General features: G+C 35.3%; 1 protein-coding gene across 29 annotated transcripts in view; it reads right to left on the minus strand.

The window, feature by feature from the left end:
- The window catches only part of ADGRL3 (adhesion G protein-coupled receptor L3), a 559,234-nt gene that overhangs the window by 523,917 nt on the left and 10,365 nt on the right, over positions 1 to 24,952 (minus strand). For 28 of the 29 annotated variants that reach the window (XM_017541407.2, XM_017541408.2, XM_017541410.2 and 25 more), the window contains exon 2: positions 9,698 to 9,901. The exons of the other annotated variant lie outside the window; for it this stretch is intronic. In XM_017541407.2, the coding sequence (XP_017396896.1) occupies positions 9,698 to 9,901 (204 nt within the window). The remainder of the gene's footprint in view (positions 1 to 9,697; positions 9,902 to 24,952) is intronic. 29 annotated transcript variants of the gene reach the window in all.

Raw genomic sequence — 24,952 nt, forward strand, 5'->3', positions numbered from 1 at the left:
TGAAATCAAATGGATAAACATTAGATGAACAGAAGGGTATATTTTTTCTTTCAGATGAAAAACTGTGGAAATACATTAAATTTATAAGAAGTCTCCAATAAAATTGAGAAATTTATATGTTTTTAAATTCCTGATATTTTTAAATTATGAAAGTATTTACTTGTTGGCAGAAATAAAGATGACTATAAATACTTCTGTGTCTAAGAAAATGTGTTGCAAATAAGGTTATTTTTTAATATTTCAAGGCTAGTTTTGATAAACCATTTCATGGCAAATATTTTGGCCCTAGTCTATTTTTTGAATTTTAAAGTGACATTTTTCAAGTTTGCACTTTGTTTTTGCTATAGACTATATGAAAATAGTCATATTTATACTCACCCAGTTGCTGATTCAAAAATATCCCAATGTTTCTCTACTTATGAGGTATTACAACATTCCTAGAATGAAACACTTTAAACTTATTTATTTACGTATTTATTTATTTTTTGAGGTAGGGTCTTACTCTGTTGCCCAGGCTAGAGTACAGCAGCACAGTCATAGCTCACTACAACCTCAAGCTCCTGGGCTTAAATGCAGCCTCTTGAGTACCTGGAACTGCAGGGATGTATGACCACATCCAGTTATTTTTTCTCTTATAAAGACAGGGTGTCACTATGTTACGCAGGCTGGTTTCAAACTTCTTGTCTCAAGTGTTCTTCCCTGCTTGACCTCCTAAAGTGTTAAGATCACGGGCATGAGCCATCACGCCCAGCCAAGTGTATTACAGTCTTCTAATTTGTGTTCACTCCAACGCTACTTTAGTCTGATAATTTACAATAAACCAATGATCAAAACAAAAAAAAAATCCAAGGTAAAACAATTTCAAAATGGAGGAAAATCATTAAACTTAGTCATATTTCCTCATTTCTATTACATAAAACTCACAAGCCTACTCCTTCTACTTGCTCTCCTTACAAATATAGCATTTATGAAAGGTCATTGAGTCAATAATTTATCAGTGAGAATCAAAAACAATCATTTTTCTCACCCACTTAGCTCACACTCTGTGACCACCCTATTACATCTGTATGAACTTTCTGTGGATTAGCATTAGCAGAGGCTGCCAAGGGGCAAAGCATAAGAAAAGTATGGAACTCCACTTCAACTTACCAATTTTATCCACCCATGTCTGATCACTGTCAATGTCTTGTATTTTTCCCTTCTCTAAAGCTAAGTGCATCCCCAGCATCCCTCCTTGTCCATTCCCTGTTCAGGCAATCTCATCAGCCCCAATCAATGTCTTTATCAGCTCTGTCAGAAATTACCAACTTTTATCACTAGCCATCACTTTTCTCTTGACAAAGATTCACATTTTCAGAATCTGCTTTACATTTTTACCTCTAACTCAATATATCTAAGACCAACCTCACCATTATTTTTTTTTCCTGAAAAGTCAATGCTCCCACTTGACATCCTAATTTTGCAAATGGTACCACCCAGTCACCTCAGCATCTTTGATTCTTTCCTGGACCTCATCTCCTACATCCAATTAGTAGCTCAGTGCTGCTATCTGTACACGTCTCATATCTTTCCTCTTCTTTCCATCCCCATTGCTATCTCCCCAGTTCAGACACTCATTATCTTCTGCCTTATGGCAATAACCTAACTGATCTTTCTACTTTTAAGTTCCACTCTATCCTAATTTTTCCTACGCAATCCTGGCAGGTTCTAAAACTGCAACTCTAATTAAGAGTGTCCAAAGAATCTGCACTACAGACAAAATTATAGAGAGTCTCACCCTGACATTTAAGACCCCCTTATAAGATAGCTACAAAGTGCCTTTCAAACTTCTTGTCTCACTATTTCTTTCCCCACATTCTTGTTGTTGGTTAAATTAGGCTATTTGACATTTTGTCAAAATGGTATAATTCTGTTCAACTGTAATTTTATCCACAAGTCCGTTCTCTGTGAACACCCTACTCTACTATCTCTCACCTGTGCTTGCAAATTATCCTAGGAATTTTTCTCAAGAGTTAGTTAAAATACTACCTTATCTAAAAGAGCTTTATTCATCCTCCTTTCTCCTTTATCCCTATCTCATACCAGGAATGTCATTTCCTCCTTCTTTGAAACATGACAGCATTTTACTGACACCATATTCCACCAAATCACAGAGTTGACTGCATACCTTGTTTACCTAGCAACAGATTGCAAAGTCCTTGAGGAAAGGAACAATCTTATAAAGGGTTCCATAGATGTTTTAGGCACATGAAATATATGAATTACTGTCTTTCCCAAACATTTACAATCAATGCTCAGTTACCCAAGCTATGAACCCTTGAATGTGCCCAAAATATAAAGCCAGTGTTTTCAAAATCATTTTCATCTTCCCAGTCTACACAGCAATATTAACAAGAAAATAAATTTATTAAACACTCTTCATGTATCTTCCATTATATATCTCTGTTTTGATTATTACAAAACAGAAAGTCAAAAAAAAAAGGGATAAACAGTGGGAGGGAACACTTACTAGGTCTCAGGAGCTACATGCTTCACCATATCACAACATCACTACAATATATGCATTTTTATATCACCATTTATAGATGTGATAACAAAGATTTTAAGAATATAAGTCACTGGATTTGGCTAAGATAGTCAACAGTAAAGCTGAGAATGAAATAAATTTGACTTCAAAGCCCATTTACTGTAATTCCATACTAGTAGCATCTTTGGAGAAGTAAAAGTAAAATAGTGAAGAAGAATTAAAGCTATCCCTAATAACCAAGAAAAAGAAATAGTTCCTTAAGCAGTAAGAATTAGAAAAAATATCATCAATTTAATTCATTGCATATATGAAAGAAAGAATACATTAGAACACCTGGCCAAATTTCTGCATTTCTGTTTTGGAGACTTATATAAACGGGAAATGCAGATTCTAAAAACAGGAGCATATGGTAGTCTACAAAAGTGTGATGTTTTATGGACATCATCTCACTTGCCCATTCTTTTTGCCTGAAATTTGTGTTAAGGCTTCTGTAAACACAATGAAAGTTTCCTCTTTGTATCTGGGATACACTTCAGATATCTATTACATCACAAATCATTTCAGATAAGGGGATAGAGAAGAAAAAGGAAGATATTTCCTAGTAATTGACTTATTCTGAGAAGTATCTGTCATTATGTGTATACAATTGCTCCTTTGGAACACATACATAATACTCTGAACATGGAAGATGCTCAATAATTTAATGAGACAATTTAAAGCAAGTTCTCAATTAAATTCAGAACTAAAACATTTTGGGCACTAAATGTCAGTTTAGCATCGATTTTTAGTTATTCATATTCTTTGTAAAAAAAAAAAACTCAATAGTCAAAAGTATAATTTCTATAAGTATTTTGAAAAGTTACTCATATGCTTTTCAAAGAGGGAATATAAATTGTAATTTACACCATTAGAGACAAAAGACTGAGCTTATCACATTTTTCTAGAAATACTTGTAGGTCAAGCTCACACATTTATTTTCAATTGGATGCACCGTTTTGGTATTTACCATTTGGGGGAAAAGCAGGGTCTTAAAGAAATTCTTTGAAATTATGTTTAGCGCTACAAAGCAATTTTTAAAAATCTCAATAGCTGACCTAGTTCCCTAGAGGCCTATTACCTTTCTTCCCACATAGAATCATAATATGACCCTAGATACACATAAGAATTCTGAACAGTGATGTGCAAAGAATGTATTATGCATATCAATTAGACTCGAAGTCTTGTCTAAAATGGCAAACCTCACTGAAAGACACAAATAAATGTGAACGGGGCTTTTATCTGAAATATTATTACAGTGTCATATAGAACAAGGCAGCTAACACAGCATTCTAAAAGGCACATTATATTATTCTCCTGCAGCAAAGAGTTACATCCAAAAGGATGAACTTGTAAAACAGAGTTTTCCATTGCTGTTGCAACATTGATACCTGTTCTTCCATAAATATTTCTTTCATCTTCATACCTCCCCACAAATTCCTAGACTTCACCTACACACTTCAGACTACAATGTATTAACAAAATTAGAACCATGTTTTCCAAAAGTTTAGGAGTAAGAAAAGTAAGAACATGAGAACATGCCAGAAAGATTACTCATCATTGTCACATGTGTATGCACAAGCACACTTACATACACATACACACAGACACAGACACACAATTTTCAGACCACTCAAATTCAAAATCAGAAGGAGAATAGAAATTGTTCTGTCAGAAGTAAGGCTGTGGATGAGTGAAAGAGGGAAAAATCACTTGGATTAAACACTACAACAAATGTTTAAACTGCATTGAAGAGGAGTTAGGTGGTACAGGACATTCGAACCAGCAAAGATAATATTTGCCAAAGGTATAGTGGCAAGCATGGTTTGTCTGGTGAATTGACGCAACTTCCATGTGGCTGAAGGGTAAGACATGTGGGGATGTGATTTGTAAAAGAGAAAAGTGCTTCCTGCTAGATTTATTAAACTAGATGTAGGCCTTCTGGCTTACAGGTGTTAAAGCAGCCTACGTTTACTTCTCTCTGTGATTCATTTAGCCCAGTGTGAATGATGTTTCTAGTTAGTGATCTCATACCGCACAAAAGAACTGGCTCTGTTCCCAAATCATGGTGTTACAATCAACCCAACAAATGAGGTTTTGCCAACCTTTCCCTTCCCCTATCAGCTTATTACATCATCGCATGTAAAATTATGTAAGCTTTGCAATTGTGGTCTTGGACCTTCAACTTTGAAAACTCTTCTTCTTTCAGCACAGCTTTTATTTTGGAGACTCTTAATCAATGAGAATATTAACCATTTCCTCAAAATAAAGCATCACTTTACACTGTCATCAAGGGATATGCTATTTAATAACCAGTTATAACTGGGCAAGAGATTAATCAAGGTTCATTTTTGAGGCATTCTCAAAAGACACATGGAAATTACCCTGTCATTATTTTACTGAAGTGTGTTCTATGTTACATTGTTAATGACCGCAAATATGGGCAGAATAGTCTCCTGCTTCTTTCTAGATTTTGCATTGGAATATTGTACTAAGAACTGAATGAATGCCAAATATATCCAGGCCTGGAAAGACAGCAGAGCTCAAAATTCAGAACTAACCTTGGCTCCACTGTATTCCTGCTAGGTATTACTGGGAAGTAGAAGGAAGGACTGAATGAAAATTCTAGCAGCTGCCCTTATGTTTCTGGATATCTTATCACATCTGGGCCAAAATAAGATGCTTAGCAAATAATAATACTAGCTGTTATTGAGAATCACTTATCCTAAACACATACCATTTTTAGTTTAGTTTTTTGTTTTGTTTTGTTTTGTTTTCAGATTTGTATATTGTATTTAAGTTATGGGTCCTTAAATTTGGGGCCAGAAAATTGGGTTTTTGTTCAGTTTGTAAATGGTTGGTTAATGACATCATCATTCCTTGCCTACATTCTCCATCTCCTCTTGTCTTTCTTATCTCAGTAAAGGCTAATGCAATGTCTCAAGCCAGATACCTGGCTTTCCCCTTTGGGTTTTCCCTCTGTCTTATCCACACATGCAATGAGTATCTATGTTCTGTTATTTGGCCCTCATCATCACTACTGTCACTTATTCCTTGAGTCAAAGCCACCAAGGTAACAGACTCTTATATTTCTTACCTATCTGCATCAATAGGATGAACACTCCATCTTGTCTTGGAGCATCTTTTTGTTAATTCTTCAAATGTGTCACTCCTTGCTTAATTCCTCTAAGATAAACTTAATTATTCCCTCACTCCCATCATCAGGAAAATGTCAAACGCCTCATAATGTTATATCGCTATGATTTTCCTGGCCAGATCTCTGAACACTTCTCCAGATCATTTCTGAACTGATATCTAGAAATTATCCTTGGAACTTCTATGCTCCAATCATCCGAACCAGGCCCTTACATTGCTGTTTCCTCTACTCACAGTAGTATCTTTCTTCTTCCATTTCTGTGCTTGGCTAACTATTACTTGTCTGTCAGGCTGCAGCTTAGAGGCCACATTATCTTCAGGGGCACCTTCTCTGACCCACCAAATAGATAATCTCCCGACATGCTCCACAGGACATTACGCTCACTCCTATAGTAAGTATTCCTAGTATTGCCTCTGTTACACAGTTGCTACTGTGTGGGCTCTGGGCCAGGGAATGGCTGGTGACAAGAGTAATTAGATAAGGGATATTTACCTAACCCAATGGGATTAAATTTCCTTTCTTAGAAATCTGAACTAAGAGGCAAGAAGGCAAGCACCAGTTGGTGGTTGGTGCTCTGGCTGGGAGGAGTGGTGTGCAATTCAGGTTGACAGTCACTTACAATGACAATGGGCAGAGAAAGCTGTTGGAAAGATTGAGAAAAAAAAACGGAAGAAAAACTAGTCACACACGAAAAAAAATCCCTGGGTGTAATTTCCTGATATCTAAGATTTAGTACTCCAGGGTTCTTAGAATTCCATAAGAATGAGATATTCCTAAAATATTATTTCTGCATTTAGTTCACACACACACACACACACACACACACACACACAGGTTTATAGAAGCCTTCCCACCTATAAACATTAAAACCTATCTATAAACATTAAAACCCCAGTATTAAGGAAAAAGTTCTTTTTAAAAAAGGTTACAGTAGAGTTTGATGTAATTCTCCAAATGAGCTGAACAAATATGCAAGCCTCTTGTGGAAGCATTTTGGCTCTTGCAAAGATTAGCTTTAAAATGAATCCAGAGAAGAGTTTTTCAGAAGTTTTCTCCGGCCTGAAATACTTTAGCTATTTTCCTACAGCAAATTTGTATTGGCCTGGCACCACTGTCTGTGTGGCTTATAAGAGCATTATTTGCAGATCTTCTCAATGAACTTTTAATGCATCTGCATTGAGATAAAAAAATAAACCTAGATATACACTGATTGAAAAAATACATTAACATTCCTTTAGCTTCTAGGGTAAGCCGTGATTTCTAGTCATTAACTAGGACATCTGCCCTTAGACTTCCTTCTGCTTTAACATGCTAAAAACAAACTTAGAACTATTTTTAAAAATTCTTCATGCTTTGTTGTTTTACCAAGATGTCCTAATTTGTATGAATCCAACCACTCATTAACTCTCAAGTGTTATTAGCTATCAAGAGTCAAAGGAATTCAAAGGGGGAAAAAACAAAGTTTAATTTCAAGCCAATAAAGGCATTTTTTTCTGTTGTTACAGCTGCTTTCGTTGGATTTGTACTTGCCTGTCTGGCTACCTACAGAACAAACAGAGGTTAATATTTTTTTAAGTAATACCAATTTTATTTTTGAATCACAGATTGCATTAATAGCAGCTTTTATTGTTTTATTTATTTTTGAGGTTTATAGTCTTAAAGTATCTTGTTTTCATAACAGACTTGTTTTTGTTTTGTGAAGGTGAAGGATGGGAGGAAGCGTGAGAACTTGAACTGACTGATATTTTCTTGCTCGAATTCCTCTATGGCTTTTCAATTTAAAGAGCTCAAGATAATGTGATATCTGTTACTTCAATGTCATTTTTTAATACCTGTCCAAGCATTCTAGCTGTATATATTGTCTTCTATATTAGGAAAGATTATGCCCCCATAATATTTACTTATTCTTCTTTATTCTTAATACAGGGGATATTCTAAAATGACCTGTATTCACTCTCTGTGTCCTTGATACAATTACTTTCACACAACAGCAACTTTCAAAAAGTATCATCTCATCATAACGGATTAACACAATTCTGTTAGTGCCTTTTAAATCACAAGAAGTTAACCTCAGTCTTCATTAATAAGATCACATAAAATTAGCCTGTGCTCTTGTTTTCATCTCTGTCCAAAACAGAAAATAACAGCTTTCCTGTTTGTAAATTGATTAAGAAATATGATTTAAAACCCATCACTACACTGTAACCTGCCATATACATGGCAAAAACTAAAATCTAGCAATGTAGAAAAATCTTATTAAGCTATAAAAATTGGGGAATGTTTAAATTCAGTATAAAATTCTTAGCAAAAACTATTCTAATTGATATTCTAAATTTTTGTCAGAAGACGTTTCCAGCAGCTGTGTGTGTTTATATTAGTTGCTGATTTAAATATTTATAGAATTAATAAAAATTAAACATGATTTCCATATTTCTTAATACTAGAAATTCTGACAAATGTATAGGCATTGGAGTAAATTAATATTCATTATATATTATTGCTTTACAATACAAATCATAAGACAAATTTATGACAAAATCTTTGTGGCTGTTGAAGTACATTCTGGGAATACTAAAAGTATACCCAATTTAGAAAACTTCAAGTTTGAAAAAAAAAAAAAAAAAAAAAAAAAAAAACAGAAAGGGAAAAATGGAAGTTCTTAAAGACTGTTTTCTATGCATTGTCCTTGAATTTTCAGAACACACTGGGCTCTACTCTACGTGCTTCTGTGGAATTGCACGGACTCACCTACCACTTTCCTGCCTGTCTTCACCACTGCTACTGCCAAACCACCACTGCAAAGAAAGGTCAATCTGAATGGAGAGATTTGAGGCTACTGATTGAAGTATGTGACTTAGGAGACAGAGCCACTGTGAGTGCAAAGTTACCCTTTTACTCTGCCTCGTGGCCATGGTAATTGAAGAATTTCATTTAACTTTCACAGGTCTCTCAAATCTCAAATGGATTTATGATGCACCTACCTTAGGTCCTGACTGAAACAAAGTATTCCAACTTATTTTACCAGAGAACTCTTTAATGAAGCTTAGAAGATAAACTCAGCTAATACTGTGATATTTCATGTTCTTTTGCTAGTATTACTTATATGTGTATTCCTCTCTAGACATTTTTGGGGAGGAAGAATGACTGTGCTTTAGGAAAGGTTTGATATTCATAGTCCCCCTCAGCAAATGCTTCCCAGCTCTATTCTTTTTCATAAAGAAGGTCACAAATATTATATTTCCTGGGGGAAATGACAGAAATAAGAGTATCCATATGTAGTTTTGTGGGAAAAATAAAAATTATATTGCCTAAATATTATGTAAATAAAAAATGGAATATAAAGTATTGGGGAAAGGAGTAAATATTAAGTTTTGTGGAAATATGGCCTCATGTTCCTCACTGGAGCTTTTAGGGCTGGGTGTCACTTGCTGTATTTTCCAGCTGCAGAGGCAATATTATAAAAAGAATGTTCCACCATTTTCATAAGAAAATTAGGTTGCTTCAGTAACTATAACTTTTATACCAAATTTTACACTTTAAATGACTAATATGCAATTCCTAAGCAAGGTGTCTTAATCATAATCTTTTTAAAATCTTGAAAGTTTCCACTGATGAAAGCGTTTTCAAACAAGCAGATGATCAGACATGTTAAAACTTATCTTCCACAACCTTTCAAATTTTACAAAAGTTGAAAGTGTCACTAAAAGTAATTTTAAATTTCCTGTGATAATGCAAGAATACTTCAAACCCAATCAAATATTTTAAATCAAACATTTCAAAATACCGATGAAGTTCTAATGTAGAACCGGCATGCACTGTTAAAACTGGCTAGGATATCATTAAGTGGTAATAGCCACAGAAATGAAAGCAGACAGTAAACTTACAAGAAGACACATTTGGGGCACTTCCTGGGGCTGAGCCTCTCAGGAGCCCCTGCCCAACCACCCCCAGCCCTCTCTCCCCACCGCTGGCCGCACCTTGGGCTGCAATCTGTGCTCCTTGGGCACCTGGACCACGAACTCCTCTGGTAGCTCCACGGGGCCCTTGTCCGCGATGAGCAGCGGTGCGCTCTGCAGCTGGCTGCTGAAGCAGATGTCTGGGTGGAAGAGCGCCTCCTGGGCTGCGCTCAGCATGTCGCAATGGAGCAGCAAGGGCTGGATGTCGCTCACTGTGCTTGCCACCTGCGGGGACCGCAGGGCGCACCATCAGACCCCTCTCACCTCAGTCCCGCCTCAGGGGGAGCCCCGGTAGAGGTTATTCCCAAGGCTGCTCTCTGTCGCAGGCGATAGGCCCAAGACTCCAGCCACCCCAGGCCCCACTTAGACAACCCTACATTCGAGACGGTTACATTTCCTGGCCCCTAGTATGATGCTGTCCTAGTTAAACAGTCTTAATTAAGCTGAAAATCCTCATCCTAACTCTAATAATGATTAGAAATTTAGACATGATTATTGAAAGCACAGTAAACTACCTGAAAAAATATAAATATTATTTTTATTTTTATAGGTTCACAGCACTCTAATGTAAATGAAGGGCACTAATATCTACTACATAAGTATAACTAAGAATATTGGTTCTTGAACTCAATTTTTACACACAAAAAAGTTTGATAAGTTAATGGGTAAAGAAAGTTCCAGAAAGGTGTTTTTAGTTTGTTTATTTGTTTTGTTTTGTTTGATGTATGGTTACACTTACATGGATTGTTTTATACTTATTTATATGTTTTCAGGTCATTTAACTACCATTTTTACAAGGTGCTGTATTAAAATCTGTGGTGGACATTAAGGTGAAAAGGATATACACACATTTTTACCATTTATATACACAGTGATTTTAGTGACAAATGGTACATATTACATAAATGAATAAATATGAAAGACCAAGACAATTATGGGAAAAAATATACACATGATTTTAAAAAATAATTCAGAAAACAGCCATATATTTTATGCTATGAAAATAGAGATAATTAAGTAGAGGATTTTTTTCTGATACATTGATACATGAGATACACATTTCCCTACACTATTTGCAACTAGTTTAATAAATAGAGATGATAATGAAAATATGTCTGCCAACAGAAAGAATGAATTTTCCAAAAAAAAAAAAAAGATTTCGCTTCACACAAGTTTTTAACATGTTCTAACATGCATATTTAAAAACACATCAATAATGTTATGTGGCTAACATTAAACAGGAGAGAAACTAAGAAAATCAATAATGCAAGAGAATTTTATGATCATCTTTCTAACACTAGAAATTTATACAGTGGTGCCATAATTTTTTGCTATATAAAATATTTGCAAATTAAGAGTGCAAAACATATCCCTCCCAAATATATAAAATAATACAACTTTTATAGAAAAAAAATCATATTAAGAAATATGTTAAACAGTATAACAAAAAACTTGAAAATATAAGTCTGAGACATTGCCCCGAAACATTTTTATTTCAATTTATCACAATGTATGATTATTAAAGTATCTAGGCAAAAGGTAATCTGAATGCTGTTTCCATAGCTTCTGTGAATGAAAAAGATGCCGAAGAAGAAAATAACTTTCAAGACCACAAAGCTGTGAAAATCAGCATCTCTAAGGATTGCCTTCTTTGATGTTTCACTCTAGTGGGATCATTTCTGACCTTTTGGGTCCTGAGATTTCCCTGTCTTCATTGCCTAACATGACAATATGACCAATATAAAAATATTTTTACATAGACATATATAGGCATATTTTCCCTTACAGCTTTCTTACTGCTCTATGAAAAAATATTAGCCAAAGGTTACCAGAATAGGTTATCCTACAAGCTTCTGTTATTATAAAAAAATTGAAAGATTTTATCCTTAGCCAAGTTAAGCTATAAGCACATTTAGAGTGGAGGAGACTGTGCTTAGTTGTTCATTCATTCAACAAACATTTATTAAGTTCCCATTACATGTAAGTTCCTCTTCTAGGTGCTAGAGATTTTGGTGAAGAAAACAGACCACAAATCTCCTTTAATGAATTATGTTTCTGGTAAGGGAAATTAGAAAACATACAAGTAAATATTAGAGAAAACAAATACCATATAAATTTGAATGATCTATGGAAATTTAAATGGATTAATATGTAAAGGCTATTCATTTAGGTTTTTGTGAAAGACTTGGATAAGGAGATAAAATATAAATTGGGATTTTAGTGAGATTTGAAGTTGCTAATCATACAATATGGATTTATATGACTATAAATTGCTAGTCAAAGAACATTCCAGGATTCAGGAAATGCCTCCAGTTAGAAACCCCTTGTTGTGTTTGACAAATGGCACAACAGCTGGGTATAGTGGTTAAGGTGAAGAATAGTCCGGAAGGCAGAGAGGCAAGCAACACCCAGATCATGAGCTTTGTAAACCAGGATAAAGAGCTTAGTTTTAAAACAACCTGTTTAGGATAATTATTACAACTCTTCGGAGGGAGAGGTAGCATAGGGCAGGGACATGGAAATAGGGATCTCTTCTAAACTAGAGATCAAATATTTCTAGAAAAGGTCAATTTCTAGAGTAGGCAGATAATGACAATTGATTTAAAAATGAATAAACAATGGAATCAAGCCTCAGCTAAATAGTATAATAGTACCTTTATCTAAATGTAAAAANAAAAAAAAAAAAAAAAAAAAAAACCTCAGAATGAACAAAACATAAAATACCTGTCAACAGAACTAGGAAGCAAACTCTTAGGGATCTAAAAAGAGTAGTTTGGATTGAGGAATAAAATGATTTCAGGGAGTTAAAGTAAAGAATACAAAACACCAAGAGCTTAAGCAGACTTTGAGTACAAATTGAAAAAAAAAGTAGACTGACGTGTTCTATGAAACCAAAGTATCTTATCTGTCTATAGTTCATACTGTCATTTAAATTCACCATATCTAGTAAATAAATCCAATGGGTGGCAGGAAAACTACCGAGGCTGTTACACTGCCCATACAGAGAAGGGTTATTAGAACAGAGACAAAATCTTAACATTTGCTTTAAAAAATATGTGTGTACTATACTCAAGATATTGTATGACTACTGTGGAAATACTTATTTGAATGATAAATATAAATCCAATTTGTCTTCCTGAAGCTATTATACAAATAAGTCTTCAAGATAAACAGCATACTTATAAGTCTGGTGTCTGGTATTCCATTAGAAATACGAATCTTAAGTCTGCAAAGATTCCTTCAACTCACATGCTAGAAAGTTAAAATATCCTTGCTATACAAATCTCCCAAGCTTCATGTGAAGAGGTTTTGCTCAAAAACTCAGTCTGTCCTTGGGGCAAAATTGTTTCGGAAGCAGCAAGTTTCCTTAGGTCAAGGAAGGTGGTATCTATGCCCTGGAATTCTCCAGTCGTTTGTCTAAAATGAATACATGGTCTACAAAACCAAGTCAAAATACTCCTAGAAGGTTCTTCTCCTCAGACATTTGAGGATAGTTTTTACATTCTAAATGTGTCTTTTCTTCTCCAGACCTTTAAGAAAAAGGATTCCTTCAAATTAGTTATGAAAAACACACCAGCATGTCGTGGCATTAACCATAATTTGAAGGCACCCCTCAAAGTTTCTTTTCCAATACCATTTGAGACCACAGTTTCAAACTCCATTGTACGCAATTTTAAGAAGTCTCAAAGTTAATTTTGGTTCTGAGACAGGAAGTTATAAATAATAAGGTCAATGCATCTTGTTCTTTTTATCCTTCTTCAGAGAAACTTCATGTTTATCTTTGAAAAACTGCGTTATCTGATTAGGATTTCATTTGAATAAAGGGGGGGATATTCTATTTTTATTTGTTTTTAAAGTTTGAGCTTTTAAATCATATATAACATGTAATATTCCTTGTAAATAATATGAGTTATTGCCATATACAATTCATTTTTATATTTGCTTCATATCCAGGTAGTTTTACAATTAAAAATCCAGAAAATCCAGAAAAGTACTTTCATTCTGCTTTCCTAGTGGGCAAGCATGAAATACAAAATTAGTACTTCATAACCTACTATAATGATTGACATATTTATCCCATGTTCATGTCTCATAAATATCAAAAGCCATCAGAGCAGCACTGTTCCAGAATATTGGTTGTGGGCAGATATGAGGCAAGAGTAAGCAAAAGAAAAATAATGAGTTTTTAAAAGGCAAAGTATTTGTGATGCTAGTACCAGAGTTTCCATATTATCTGTGGAAGATACAATTGGTATAAATACCAATAAAATTCAGAATTCGATGATAGATAACTTTCAGAGATCAATACTTATTTATAAACAATTTTTTAAGTTAAATAAGTACTGTTTCTAACCAAGTTCAGCTGTTTCTATTTTCTTGTTCTTCTTACATGAGCAGCTTTGTAATTCAGTCAATTATTCAGCTTCCTCCTCCAAACAGCTATTAATCATAACAGTGAGCTGGGAGTCTAAACAAAACAATGGGCTACTTCTAAAACAAGAGAAATGCTAAACACAAAATACAACCTGGGTATATTTATCAGAGTGATTTAATTTTCATAAACTAACAACTTTTCTCCCAAGTCATTTATTTTTGAGTTTTAGGGTTGGATTTTCATCATGTCTTTTTATTAGCAACTCAACTATGAGGCTTATAGAGTTTGAAATGTACACTGATATAGCCATGATTCTAACCTACGTATCACAGGTTGTCTTTCACCATGGTAGTATCTCTTGGAAACAGAATACTTATCCTCCTCAACATACCTGACTAATCCTTTCTACAAATTATCCTTCCTAGTGGGAAATCCTTTTTCCCTACTGCTCAGGCTTTCTAAATCTCATCATCTTCTAGGATCAGTCTTTCCATAATTTTACCAAACAGTTCTCTATCTCTATATAAAATCATCATCAAATTTCATATTTCCCTTCCATTCTCTACAAAAACATACTCAAAATCTTATTCCTTTTTATTTCCAAGATTTAAACCAACACAGTATTGCTGTCGTCTCTAATTGAAGATTTTAAAAATTTACTTATTTTATTTTATTATTTTCTAGCTCAATCTCAATATGCTACTTTGGTTGGTTTACTTATAATTAAATCATAGATCTATAAAACAAGGCAAATGCTCAATAGGTTATAAAAGTGCCTATGGAAGAAGCCTCCAGAAGATGGTTAAGCAATTTTGGGTTTTCTTCTCAAAACACACTTAAAATATATTATTGCATCATTACATTCACAGCTCTGAGTCTATTTTTTCATCTTAAAATTACCAATCCTACTACTTATGACTCATTAAAATGTTATGAGTATTCACTGAGCTATTATGGGCAAAACCCTTCAGCTAACAGGAAAGTATTGTGTAAATGCTAGAAATTATATTGAACTAGTTAAAATAGCAAATGCTTGATTGACACTGAAATGTCTACTGCAATATATATAATAAAAGGGAAAGAAAGAGGAAGAGTTGAGGGACAGAGAAGAGACCACTATTTTCATTTCTTTTTCTGTAAATAAAGGCACATTTTTCAATCCTGTTTCCTTATGCATACCTGAAAGCCTCTCTCTCCCACAGCACCTTCATTTTAGCCATATAAAAGATTATGTCTTTCATGATTTCTCCCTAAGGTGTACGTGACAGCTACATAATTTCTTTATGGGCTGGGTAGTAATCTCTAACAATAGTTGTAAAAGTTCCAATTCAAGCACATGAGTAAGGATGCCATCAGGTAGAAATTGCAACATGAAAGTCCTAACACAGAGGAATAAATCTGTTTCAATTCTGGGTCTTATAAGAAAATAGCTAATCTAAGTAGTAGCAAATTGTCCTCCTGTGTACGATGAAGCAGATTTTACGGTATACCTGAATGTTATTTAACTCAACAGGTTCCTTCTCTAGACTACCTTGTTGCATAAAGTGCCAGCATGCCTGATGTGGGCAAGCAATTACACTTCAGACAAGGTTCCTCATTAGGTTTCTCCAAAACATAGCTTGTTACAATAAAAGCAAACAAATAAGATAAACTTTTGTAGTAATTCAAATAGGAAAAGAAGACATAGAATAATCTCTATTTGCTAACAATATGATTCTGTATCTGGAAAACCCTAAAGGCAGCAGAAAGCTCCTAAGCCTGATAAATAACTTCAGTAAACTTTCAGGGTATAAAATCAGCATACAAAATCAGTAGCATTTCTTTTTTTCGTTTCTTTCTTTTTTTTTTTTTTTTTTTTTTTACACAGACTCTCACTCTGTCACCCAGGCTGGAGAGTGCAGTGGCATAATCTCAGCTCATCGAAATCTCAGCCTCCTGGGTTCAAGTGATTCTCCTGCCTCAGCCTCTTGAGTAGCTGGGATTACAGGTGTCCACCAAAATGCCCGACTGATTTTTTTGTATTTTTAGTAGAGACGGGGGTTTCACAAAGTTGGCCAGGCTGGTCTTGAACTCCTGATGTCAGGTGATCAGCCTGCCTCAGCCTCTCAAAGTGCTGGGATTATAGGTGTGAATCACTTCTATACACCAATTAATGTTCAAACTGAGAGCCAAATCAAGAACATAATCATATTTTATAATAGTAACAAAGAAATTAAAATATCTAGGAATCCATCTAATCAGAGAGGTGTAAGATCTCGACAGGAAGAAATACAAAACACTGCTCAAAGAAATCAGAGAAGACACTAACAAATAGAAAACCATTACATGCACATAGATTGGAAGAATTAATACTGCTAGAATGGCCATACTGCCCACCCAAAGCACTCTACAGATTGAATGTTATTCCTATCAAACTAACAATGTCAGTTTTTGCAAAATTAGAAAAAAACAACAACAACAACAACAACAACAAAAAAAAAACTACTGTAAAATTTCCATGGAATCAAAAAAGAGCCCCAATAGCCAAAGCAATCCTCAGCAAAAAGAACAAAGCTGGAGGCATCATAAGGCCAAATGTCAAACTATCTTATAAGGCTGCAATGACTATTTTAAAGGCGACAAAACAGTGTGGTAGTAGTACAAAACAGACAAACAGACCAACGGAACAGAATAGAGAAGCCAGAACTAAAGCCACACACCTACAGCCATCTGATCTTTAACAAAGTTGACAAAAATACCCAATGGGGAAACAACTCCCTATTTAATAAATGATTTTAAAATAACTGGCTAGCCATGTATGCAAAATAATGAAACTAGATCCTTACTTTTCACCATATACAAAAATTAAATCAAGATGAATTAAAATTTTAAATGTAAGACCCTAAACGATAAAAATTCTACAAGCAAACCTAGAAAGTATCATTCTGACATCAGCCTTAAGAAAGAATTTATGATTGTCCTTAAAAGTAATTGCAACAAAACAAAAAAAATTAACAAGTGGGACCTAATCAAATTAAAGAACTTTCACACAGAAAAAGAAACTATCAACAGAGTAAACAGACAACCCACAGAATGGGAGAAAATATTTGCAAGCCATGCATCTGACAAAAATCTAATATAACAATCTACAGTGAATTTAAATGAATCAACAAGCAAAAAGCAACCCATAAAGAGCAGGCAAAGGACATGGATGAACACTTCTCAAAAGAAGACATATAAGTGGCCAAAAACGTGAAAAAACACTCAATATCACTAAGCATCAGAGAAATGCAAATCAAAACTGCAATGAAATATCATATCACACCAGTCAGAATGACTATTACTAAAAAGACAAAAAATAACAGATGCTGTCAAGGCTGTGGAGTAAAAAGGCTGCTTAAATATCGTTGCTGGAGATGCAAATTTGTTCAGCTGCTGTGGAAAGCGGGTGGAGATTTCTCTAAGAACCAAAACCAGAACTACTGTTCTACCCAGTATTCCCATTATTGGATATCTACCCAAAGGAAAATACATTATTCTACCAAAAATATATATACATTTGTATATACATTACAGCACTATTTATATTAGCAAAGACATGAAATCAACCCAAGTGCCCATCAATGGTAGACTGGATAAATACAATGCAGTACATGCCTATGTCATGGAATACTATACAGCCATAAAAACTAATGAAATCATGTCCTTTCCAGCAACATGGATGCAGGTAGAGGCCATCATCCTAAGTGAATTAACACAGGAACAGGCAACCAAATATTTCATATATTCACTTAGAAGTGGAAGCTAAACATTAAAATTTACTGACATTAAGATGTGATATGGTTTAGGTCTGTGGCCCCACCTAAATCTCATCTTGAATTGCATTCCCACAATTCCTATGAGTTGTGGGAGGGACCTGGTGGGAGATCATTTGAATCATGGGGGCAGTTTCCCCCATACTGTTCTCATGGTAGTGAATAAGTCTCACGAGATCTTATGGTTTTATTGGGGTTTTCCCTTTGGTGTCTTCCTCATTTTCCTCTTGCTGCTGCCACGTAAGAAGTGCCCTTTGCCTCCTGCTGTGATTCTGAGACCTCCCCAGTCATGTGGAACTGTAAGTCCAATTAAACCTCTTTCTTCGCAGTCTCGGGAATGTCTTTATCAGCAGCATGAAAACGGACTAATACAAGATGAGAAAATAAACACTGGGGAATAAGAGGGAGAGTAAAGCAAAGGCTGGAAAACTACCTATTGGATAGTATGCTCATTACCCTGGGTGACAGGATCATTTGCCTCAGACTCAGGCAATATATCCTGTAACAAACATTTACCCCCTGAATCTATTATAAAAGTTGAAATTATAAAAATTAATAAATAAACTTTTGTCAAAACACTAAGCTACCATGTCACAAAAGCTTTGTAAGACATGCTGAGAACAGTGGAACAGTCAAATATGTGGTTGTGAATAAAGCTAAAGAGAAACATTTCATTTTGCTAAAGAACTGAAGAACCAACTTTTCAAGACTGCTTATTAATTGGCTTTTATACCTAGCATTTTATATAACCTAAAAATAAAGGACAAAATAGCAACTTTCATTATAATTGTTGTATAAATTGTAATACTGTGATGTAAACACCTGAAACATTTGTTAAAATGAGTAAGCAGAGATTTCTTTTAGTGATATCAATTAATTAGAGATTTGGCTTCTGACAGGAAGGATGATTTTTTTCATTTCAGTCCAATAAAATCCATATTACATACCTTAAGCGGAGTGATAACTAATAGTAAGAGTTTCCAAACACCTATCTCTTTGCAAACATAATGCAAACAAATTTAAATTCATGGTAATGAAAAACTTTCAGAATTTGTTATTTGGATAACACTTTTTTTTCCTCTACTCCTCTCCTCAAGAATGTCAATTTTGTAAATGGTATGGCAGGTATACTTTCAGAATGCTGTAAAGTAAATCATTTTTTTGTTTAAATCTTTACAATTATAGTAATAGGACACTCTTCCTTAATCATACTGCCAATTTTAACTCATGTGTGGGCAAAATGAGAAAAAAATTATCTATATATTTACAGAGCTCTGTTTCGTTAGTGAGTTCTATCTCCCTCTCCTAAGTAAATCATAACTGGGATTTCTGAAGACAGCTGAGAAGAATGAGAACTGTTTTTCTTTTTTATGGTATTAAGGTATTTTTGCCACCCATCCTCCGTTCTCAACACATACGCACAACAAAATCAATCTGTTTTAAAGTCCCTCCCACAGCCCATGGGAATTACGAGAGCACAATCCAAGGTGAGATTTAGGTGGGGCCACAGAACCAAACCATATCACATCTTAATGTCCATACATTTCAATGAATGCCTAAATTCTGTTTAACAAGACAGCAAATATGTTAACAGGCTCAAATGTCAAAATGATCGATTATGTTATGTTGGTGGTATATACATAGAATGTGATCATTATTGGACATCTACTTTTAAAAATCGACATGGTGGATTTTTATCTGACTGCAGAAGGACAACATAAAGCCTGCCAACAGCCGGTAACCTCTAATACATCTGTGCTATCACAGCCATTCCAACTATCCAGCTATTGTAAATCATCTAAAAGGCTTCCTTTTAAGCAATTGTGTAGTGTTCCCTGGAGGGAAAGCATCATACCAGCCTGTTGCTTTAAATTTTATGCATTATTTGTCTTCATTATTAAATAATGTGCCCTTAAGGTCTGCATCATTTCACCAAGTTCCCTATCAAAAGGAGAAAAAAAAGAAGAACAAGGATCACTGCTAAACTGTCACCACCATTGTTGATTTGTATGGAGAGCTACACTAAGGATTCGTTCTGATCTAATTCAGGTAGTATTTATGTTTTCTACTCTTGTGATATCTCTAACAACTTGGAGAAAGTCAGTAATGAGTAAAAGCAGACTATTTGTTCTTTTAGAAATACAGAGGTTTTTAATATTTTTTTTTAATTTTTTTTAACCTACATGATCTAATCATATCTAGATCTTTTTTCCTCACGTCATCTGTTATTCTCTAAGGCAACAAGAAAATCAATCTGTTTTAAAGTTACCTGAGTCCAAGAAAAAGAATGAAATGTTGTAAAATGCTACTTTATGTTTGCATGTTATTTTTATCTTTGCATTTAATCAAAACAATGATTTCTCTAATTTAGGTCACTAAATTTACCCTTTTTAACTTCACGTAAAGCTAATGATAAAGTGAGGGCATATCTGTCACTCACTATTCAATTTTCTTAAACTTAGAAAGAATAGTGATGACAGGATATTTTGTTGGGCTTATAGTCTAATTAAAAGCAACAGAATTGCACTTTGAATAGCTTTTCAACACCCTTTCACATTTTTCTTTGAATGCTGATCTAAGCTTAAGATGTTCATTAGTAACTCATTAAAGACTTAGTTACAGTCCAGTGGGTGACTCCTAAATATAATGATGGAATGTGTGCACAAATGTGTAGACTCATAATTAGAAAAACTGTCACATTGTGGATTAAGAATATACAATGCAGTCTTTGAAAAAGAACTATGGAAAGTAAGTGAACCCAAGATGGTGTTGTATTTTAAATTTTGCTTACTATCCAGATCATTTGTTTTTTTTGGTTCTAATTCCTGAAGGTATGTTTTAATGGCCCCATTCTCCCAGGATTAAATGTGTGAGGCTTTGTACTATGGCCTTTTTATACATTATTTTATTTAATCCTCATACTATAACGAAGTAGACCTAATTACTCATTTAACAAATAAAGAAACTGTGATTTAAACTCTTTGAAGCCATATATCTTGGAAGTATTGAAACTGGAGTTAAATTCTAAGGCTTAAGATCTTTCTACTCCATTTAATAGGATCATACAAGATAAGATACTAAAGCAGTTTAAATTAGACAATACTGTAAACTTCAGCTTCTGGGCTTCATGTAAGCAATGCTTCCTAAATATGTTGACATCATCTTCCATGGTTCCTGAAAACTACGGGAGATATTCAGTCTCAACATTTATAAATCATTAATTATCCTTGCAATATAATACACCAGGTTCTCCACTAATTTCCATTTTTCTTTGTTTGTTCATTAGAAGATGTGATGTGATTCCAGAGGGCACTAATATATAATATGTGGATTTGATAGAAAGATGCAGAGCTATAGAATTACTCTTGAGATGAACTAAAAGGCATTCAGTAATTTGTGGAGCATGTTAAGAGAAAAACAGTCTACAGAAATAAAATGAAAGACTCAATATTTATAATATAATTTGAGCAAAGATATAAAAATATAAAAAAGAGGATTTCTAAAATCTGGAAAAATATTCAGACTCCACCAAAATATAAAGTTTTCTTGGCTACCAAAGTTTAATTATCTTCATCATTTTCTTAAGGAGAAGTAATTGGAAAGTAATAAAACCCAATAAATTACCTTCCTGTTTTATATATAATTCACCAATATACAGGTCTTCTATAAGAATAAAGTTTAAATTGTTGATAATTATTAATTTTTATAGACATAAATAACAAAAAAACTTAGGTGACAACCCACAAGAATGGGAGAAAATATTTGCAAACTATCCATCTAACAAGGGTTAACAACTCAACAGGAAAAAATCAATCTGATTTTAAAATGGGCAAAAGATGTGAATAGACATTTCTCAAAAGACGATATACAAATGACCAACAGATAAATGAATAATGCTCAACATCACTAATCATCAGAGAAATGTAAATTATAACCACAATGAAATATCATCTCCCACAGTTAAAATGGGTTTACCCAAAAAACAGGCAATAACAAATGCTGGTGAGGATGTGAAGAAAGGGGAATCTTTGTACTTTGTTGTTGTGAATGTAAATAGCGCAGCCACAAAGGAAAAGAGTATGAAGCTTCCTCAAAAACGAAAAGAACTACCATATGATGCATAAATCCCACTGCTGGGGATATGTCAAAAGAAAGAAAATCAGTGCATTGAAGAGATATGTGCACTCGAATATTTACTGCAACACTATTCACAACATCCAAGATATGGAATCAACCTGTGTCCATCAATGAATGAATGGGTAAAGAAAATGTGGTTACATATACAAAATGAAATATTATCCAACCATAACAAGATGATGAAATTTTTAAGCCAGGCATAGAAAGACAAATATTGCATATTCTCACTAATATGTGACAGATTAAGAAATACTAAACTAATAGAGATAGAGAGTAGCATGATGGTTACGAGAGGATGGGAAGATTAGTGGAGAGGAGAGAGATGAAGACAAGATGGTTAGTTGGTACAAAAATACAGTTAGGTAGAAGGAATAAGATCTAGTGTTGAGTAGCACAATATGGTGACGATAGCCAACAATAATTTATTGTATATTTCAAAATAACTAAAACAGTAGAATTGTAATATTCCTAACAATTATAAAGAAAAATATTGGAGGTGATAGATACCCTAATTACTCTGGAGTAACGGATCCTTACAAATTGTATGCTTGTATCAAATATTATATATATCCCATAAATATGCACTATTAGGTATTCATAATAATGAAAATAAATTTTTAAAAAATCTTGAATGAATGAACTACTTTGAGGAATCAAATACATGAGTAAATGAGGGCTAGGTACAGTGGTTCACACCTGTAATCCTAGTGTTCTGGGAGGTCAAGGCAGGAAGACTGCTAAGCAATACAGCAAAACTCCATCTTTATGAAAAAATTTAAAAATTAGCCAGGTATGGTGGCACATGCCTGTAATCCTAGCTACTTGTGAGGCTGAGGTGGGAGGATTACCTGAGCCCAGGAGGTTGAGGCTACAGTGGGCTCTGATTGTGCCACTGCACTACAGCCTGGAGGACAGAGTGAGACCCTGTCTTACAAAAACACGGGGAGGGTTTAGAGTGATGAAGGTAGACAAATAGTGCATAATTCAACAAAAAATAGGTGAGATTTAAGTGGATAAATTCAGGCAAATAGCCTCCCAGAAAATGTGAATGTTCCCAACACAAATAAATGATAAATGATTGAGGTGATGGACATCCTAAGTAATCTATTTGACCATTATACACTGTATGAATGTATCAAAATACCATATGTACCCCACAAACATATGCAAATATGTATTATAAAAATTACCTTTTACTAATAACAATATTTAAAATTTTTACTTAAAATTAAAAATTTAAAAATAAATAAAAAATTTAAGGGGGATCGATCCAAGATGGCCGTTTAGGAACAGATCAGGATTGCAGCTCCCAGTGAAAGTGCAGAGGGTGAGTGGACGCCACATTTTTATTGCCCACAGACTAGGCAATTCCCAGGCGGAGGAGCTCCACAGGTTGCCAGCGCGGCTGTTTCGGCCAGCACCGCTGTGCCGGCCGGCGCTACTGCTTTGCTCTGTGCGGCTGCTTTGTCAGCGCCACGGAGCAGCAGTTCTCCGTACAAAATACACCGGTCCTGGTGCCCTTTTGGCTGGCAATTGGAGCCACGGGAAGTCGCCCATTCGTCTGTTTAAAAAGGGGACGAGCAGGGAGCCAGGACAGTAGATTCCAGGGCAAAAAAGCGCCACGAATCACAGGGCCGCTGTTTATGCCAGCACAGTGGGTTGTTACACGGGAAAAAACACACACTGTGGTATCTCTTCATAGGCAACTGGAACACCAACTTAAAAAAAAAGGCTCTGAGGCAGGGAGCCAGGTGATCAGGCTCGGCTGGTTCCACCCCCACAAAAGAACAGCAATCAGAAACTCTCTGGATTGAGAGTTTCACAGCAAGCGCAGCTGAACCCGGGATGGTCCAGCTCTGTGGGGGAGGGGCGTCCGCCATTACCGAGGCAGCCCGCCACTACAGAGGTAGTCAACCAATGCTGAAGCAGCCCGCCATTGCCAAGGCAACCTGCCACTGCAGAGAGACCCAGCCTTAACAGAGGCAGGCCACCACTGCCGAGGCAGTTCTAACTACACCCATATAAACAGGACTGCAGGGAAGTTCACTCGGCAGCTGGGCAGAGCCCACAGCAGCTCAGCAAAGCCTCTACAGGCAGACAGTGACTAGGCTGCCTCCTTGCTGGGCAGGGCAGGTCTGAAGGAAAAAAAAAAAAAGAAAAGGCAGCAGCATAACCGAAACTCATAAAGCACTAAATCCCTGGGACAGAGCACCTGGGAAGAAAAAGCAGTTTATGAGTTCTCCTGCAGCAGACCTAAACGTACCTGCCTAGTAGCTCTGAATGAACAATGGAGCTCACAGCTCAGCATTTCAGCTCCTATAAAGACCATCTCCTCAAGCAGCTCCATGACCCCTACATATCCAAAGAGCCACCTCATACAGGAGCGATCAGATTGACACTTGGCGGGTATCCTTCTGGGACAAAGATAGCAGAAGAAGAAAACTGGTAACGACCCTTACTGTTCAGCAGCTGCTGCAGGTGAACCCCAGGCAAGCAGGGCCTGGAGTGAACCTCAGCAGACCTACAGCAGAGGGGCCAGACTGTCAGAAGGAAAACCAAGAAACAGAAATAACCTCATCATCAACAAACAGAACGTCCACTCAGAGACCCAATCTGAAAGCCAGCAACTACAAAGTCGACAGGTGGATAAACTCATAAAGATAGGAAGAAATCAGCGCAAAAAGGATGAAAACACCCAAAACCAGAACACCTCTCCTCCTACAAGGGATCACAACTCCTCACCAGCAAGGGAACAAGGTTGGATGGAGAACGAGTGTGATGAAATGATAGAATCAGACTTCAGAAGGTGGGTAGTAAGAAACTTCTGTGAACTAAAAGAACATGTTCTAACCCAATGCAAAGAAACTAAGAACTTGAAAAAAGATTTGACAAGATGTTAATGAGAATGGATAAAATAGAAAGAAATATAAATGAATTGATGGAGCTGAAAAACTCAACACAAGAACTTTG

This window comes from Cebus imitator, unplaced genomic scaffold, assembly GCF_001604975.1.
Source record: "Cebus imitator isolate Cc_AM_T3 unplaced genomic scaffold, Cebus_imitator-1.0 Scaffold133, whole genome shotgun sequence".
NCBI lineage: Eukaryota > Metazoa > Chordata > Mammalia > Primates > Cebidae > Cebus > Cebus imitator.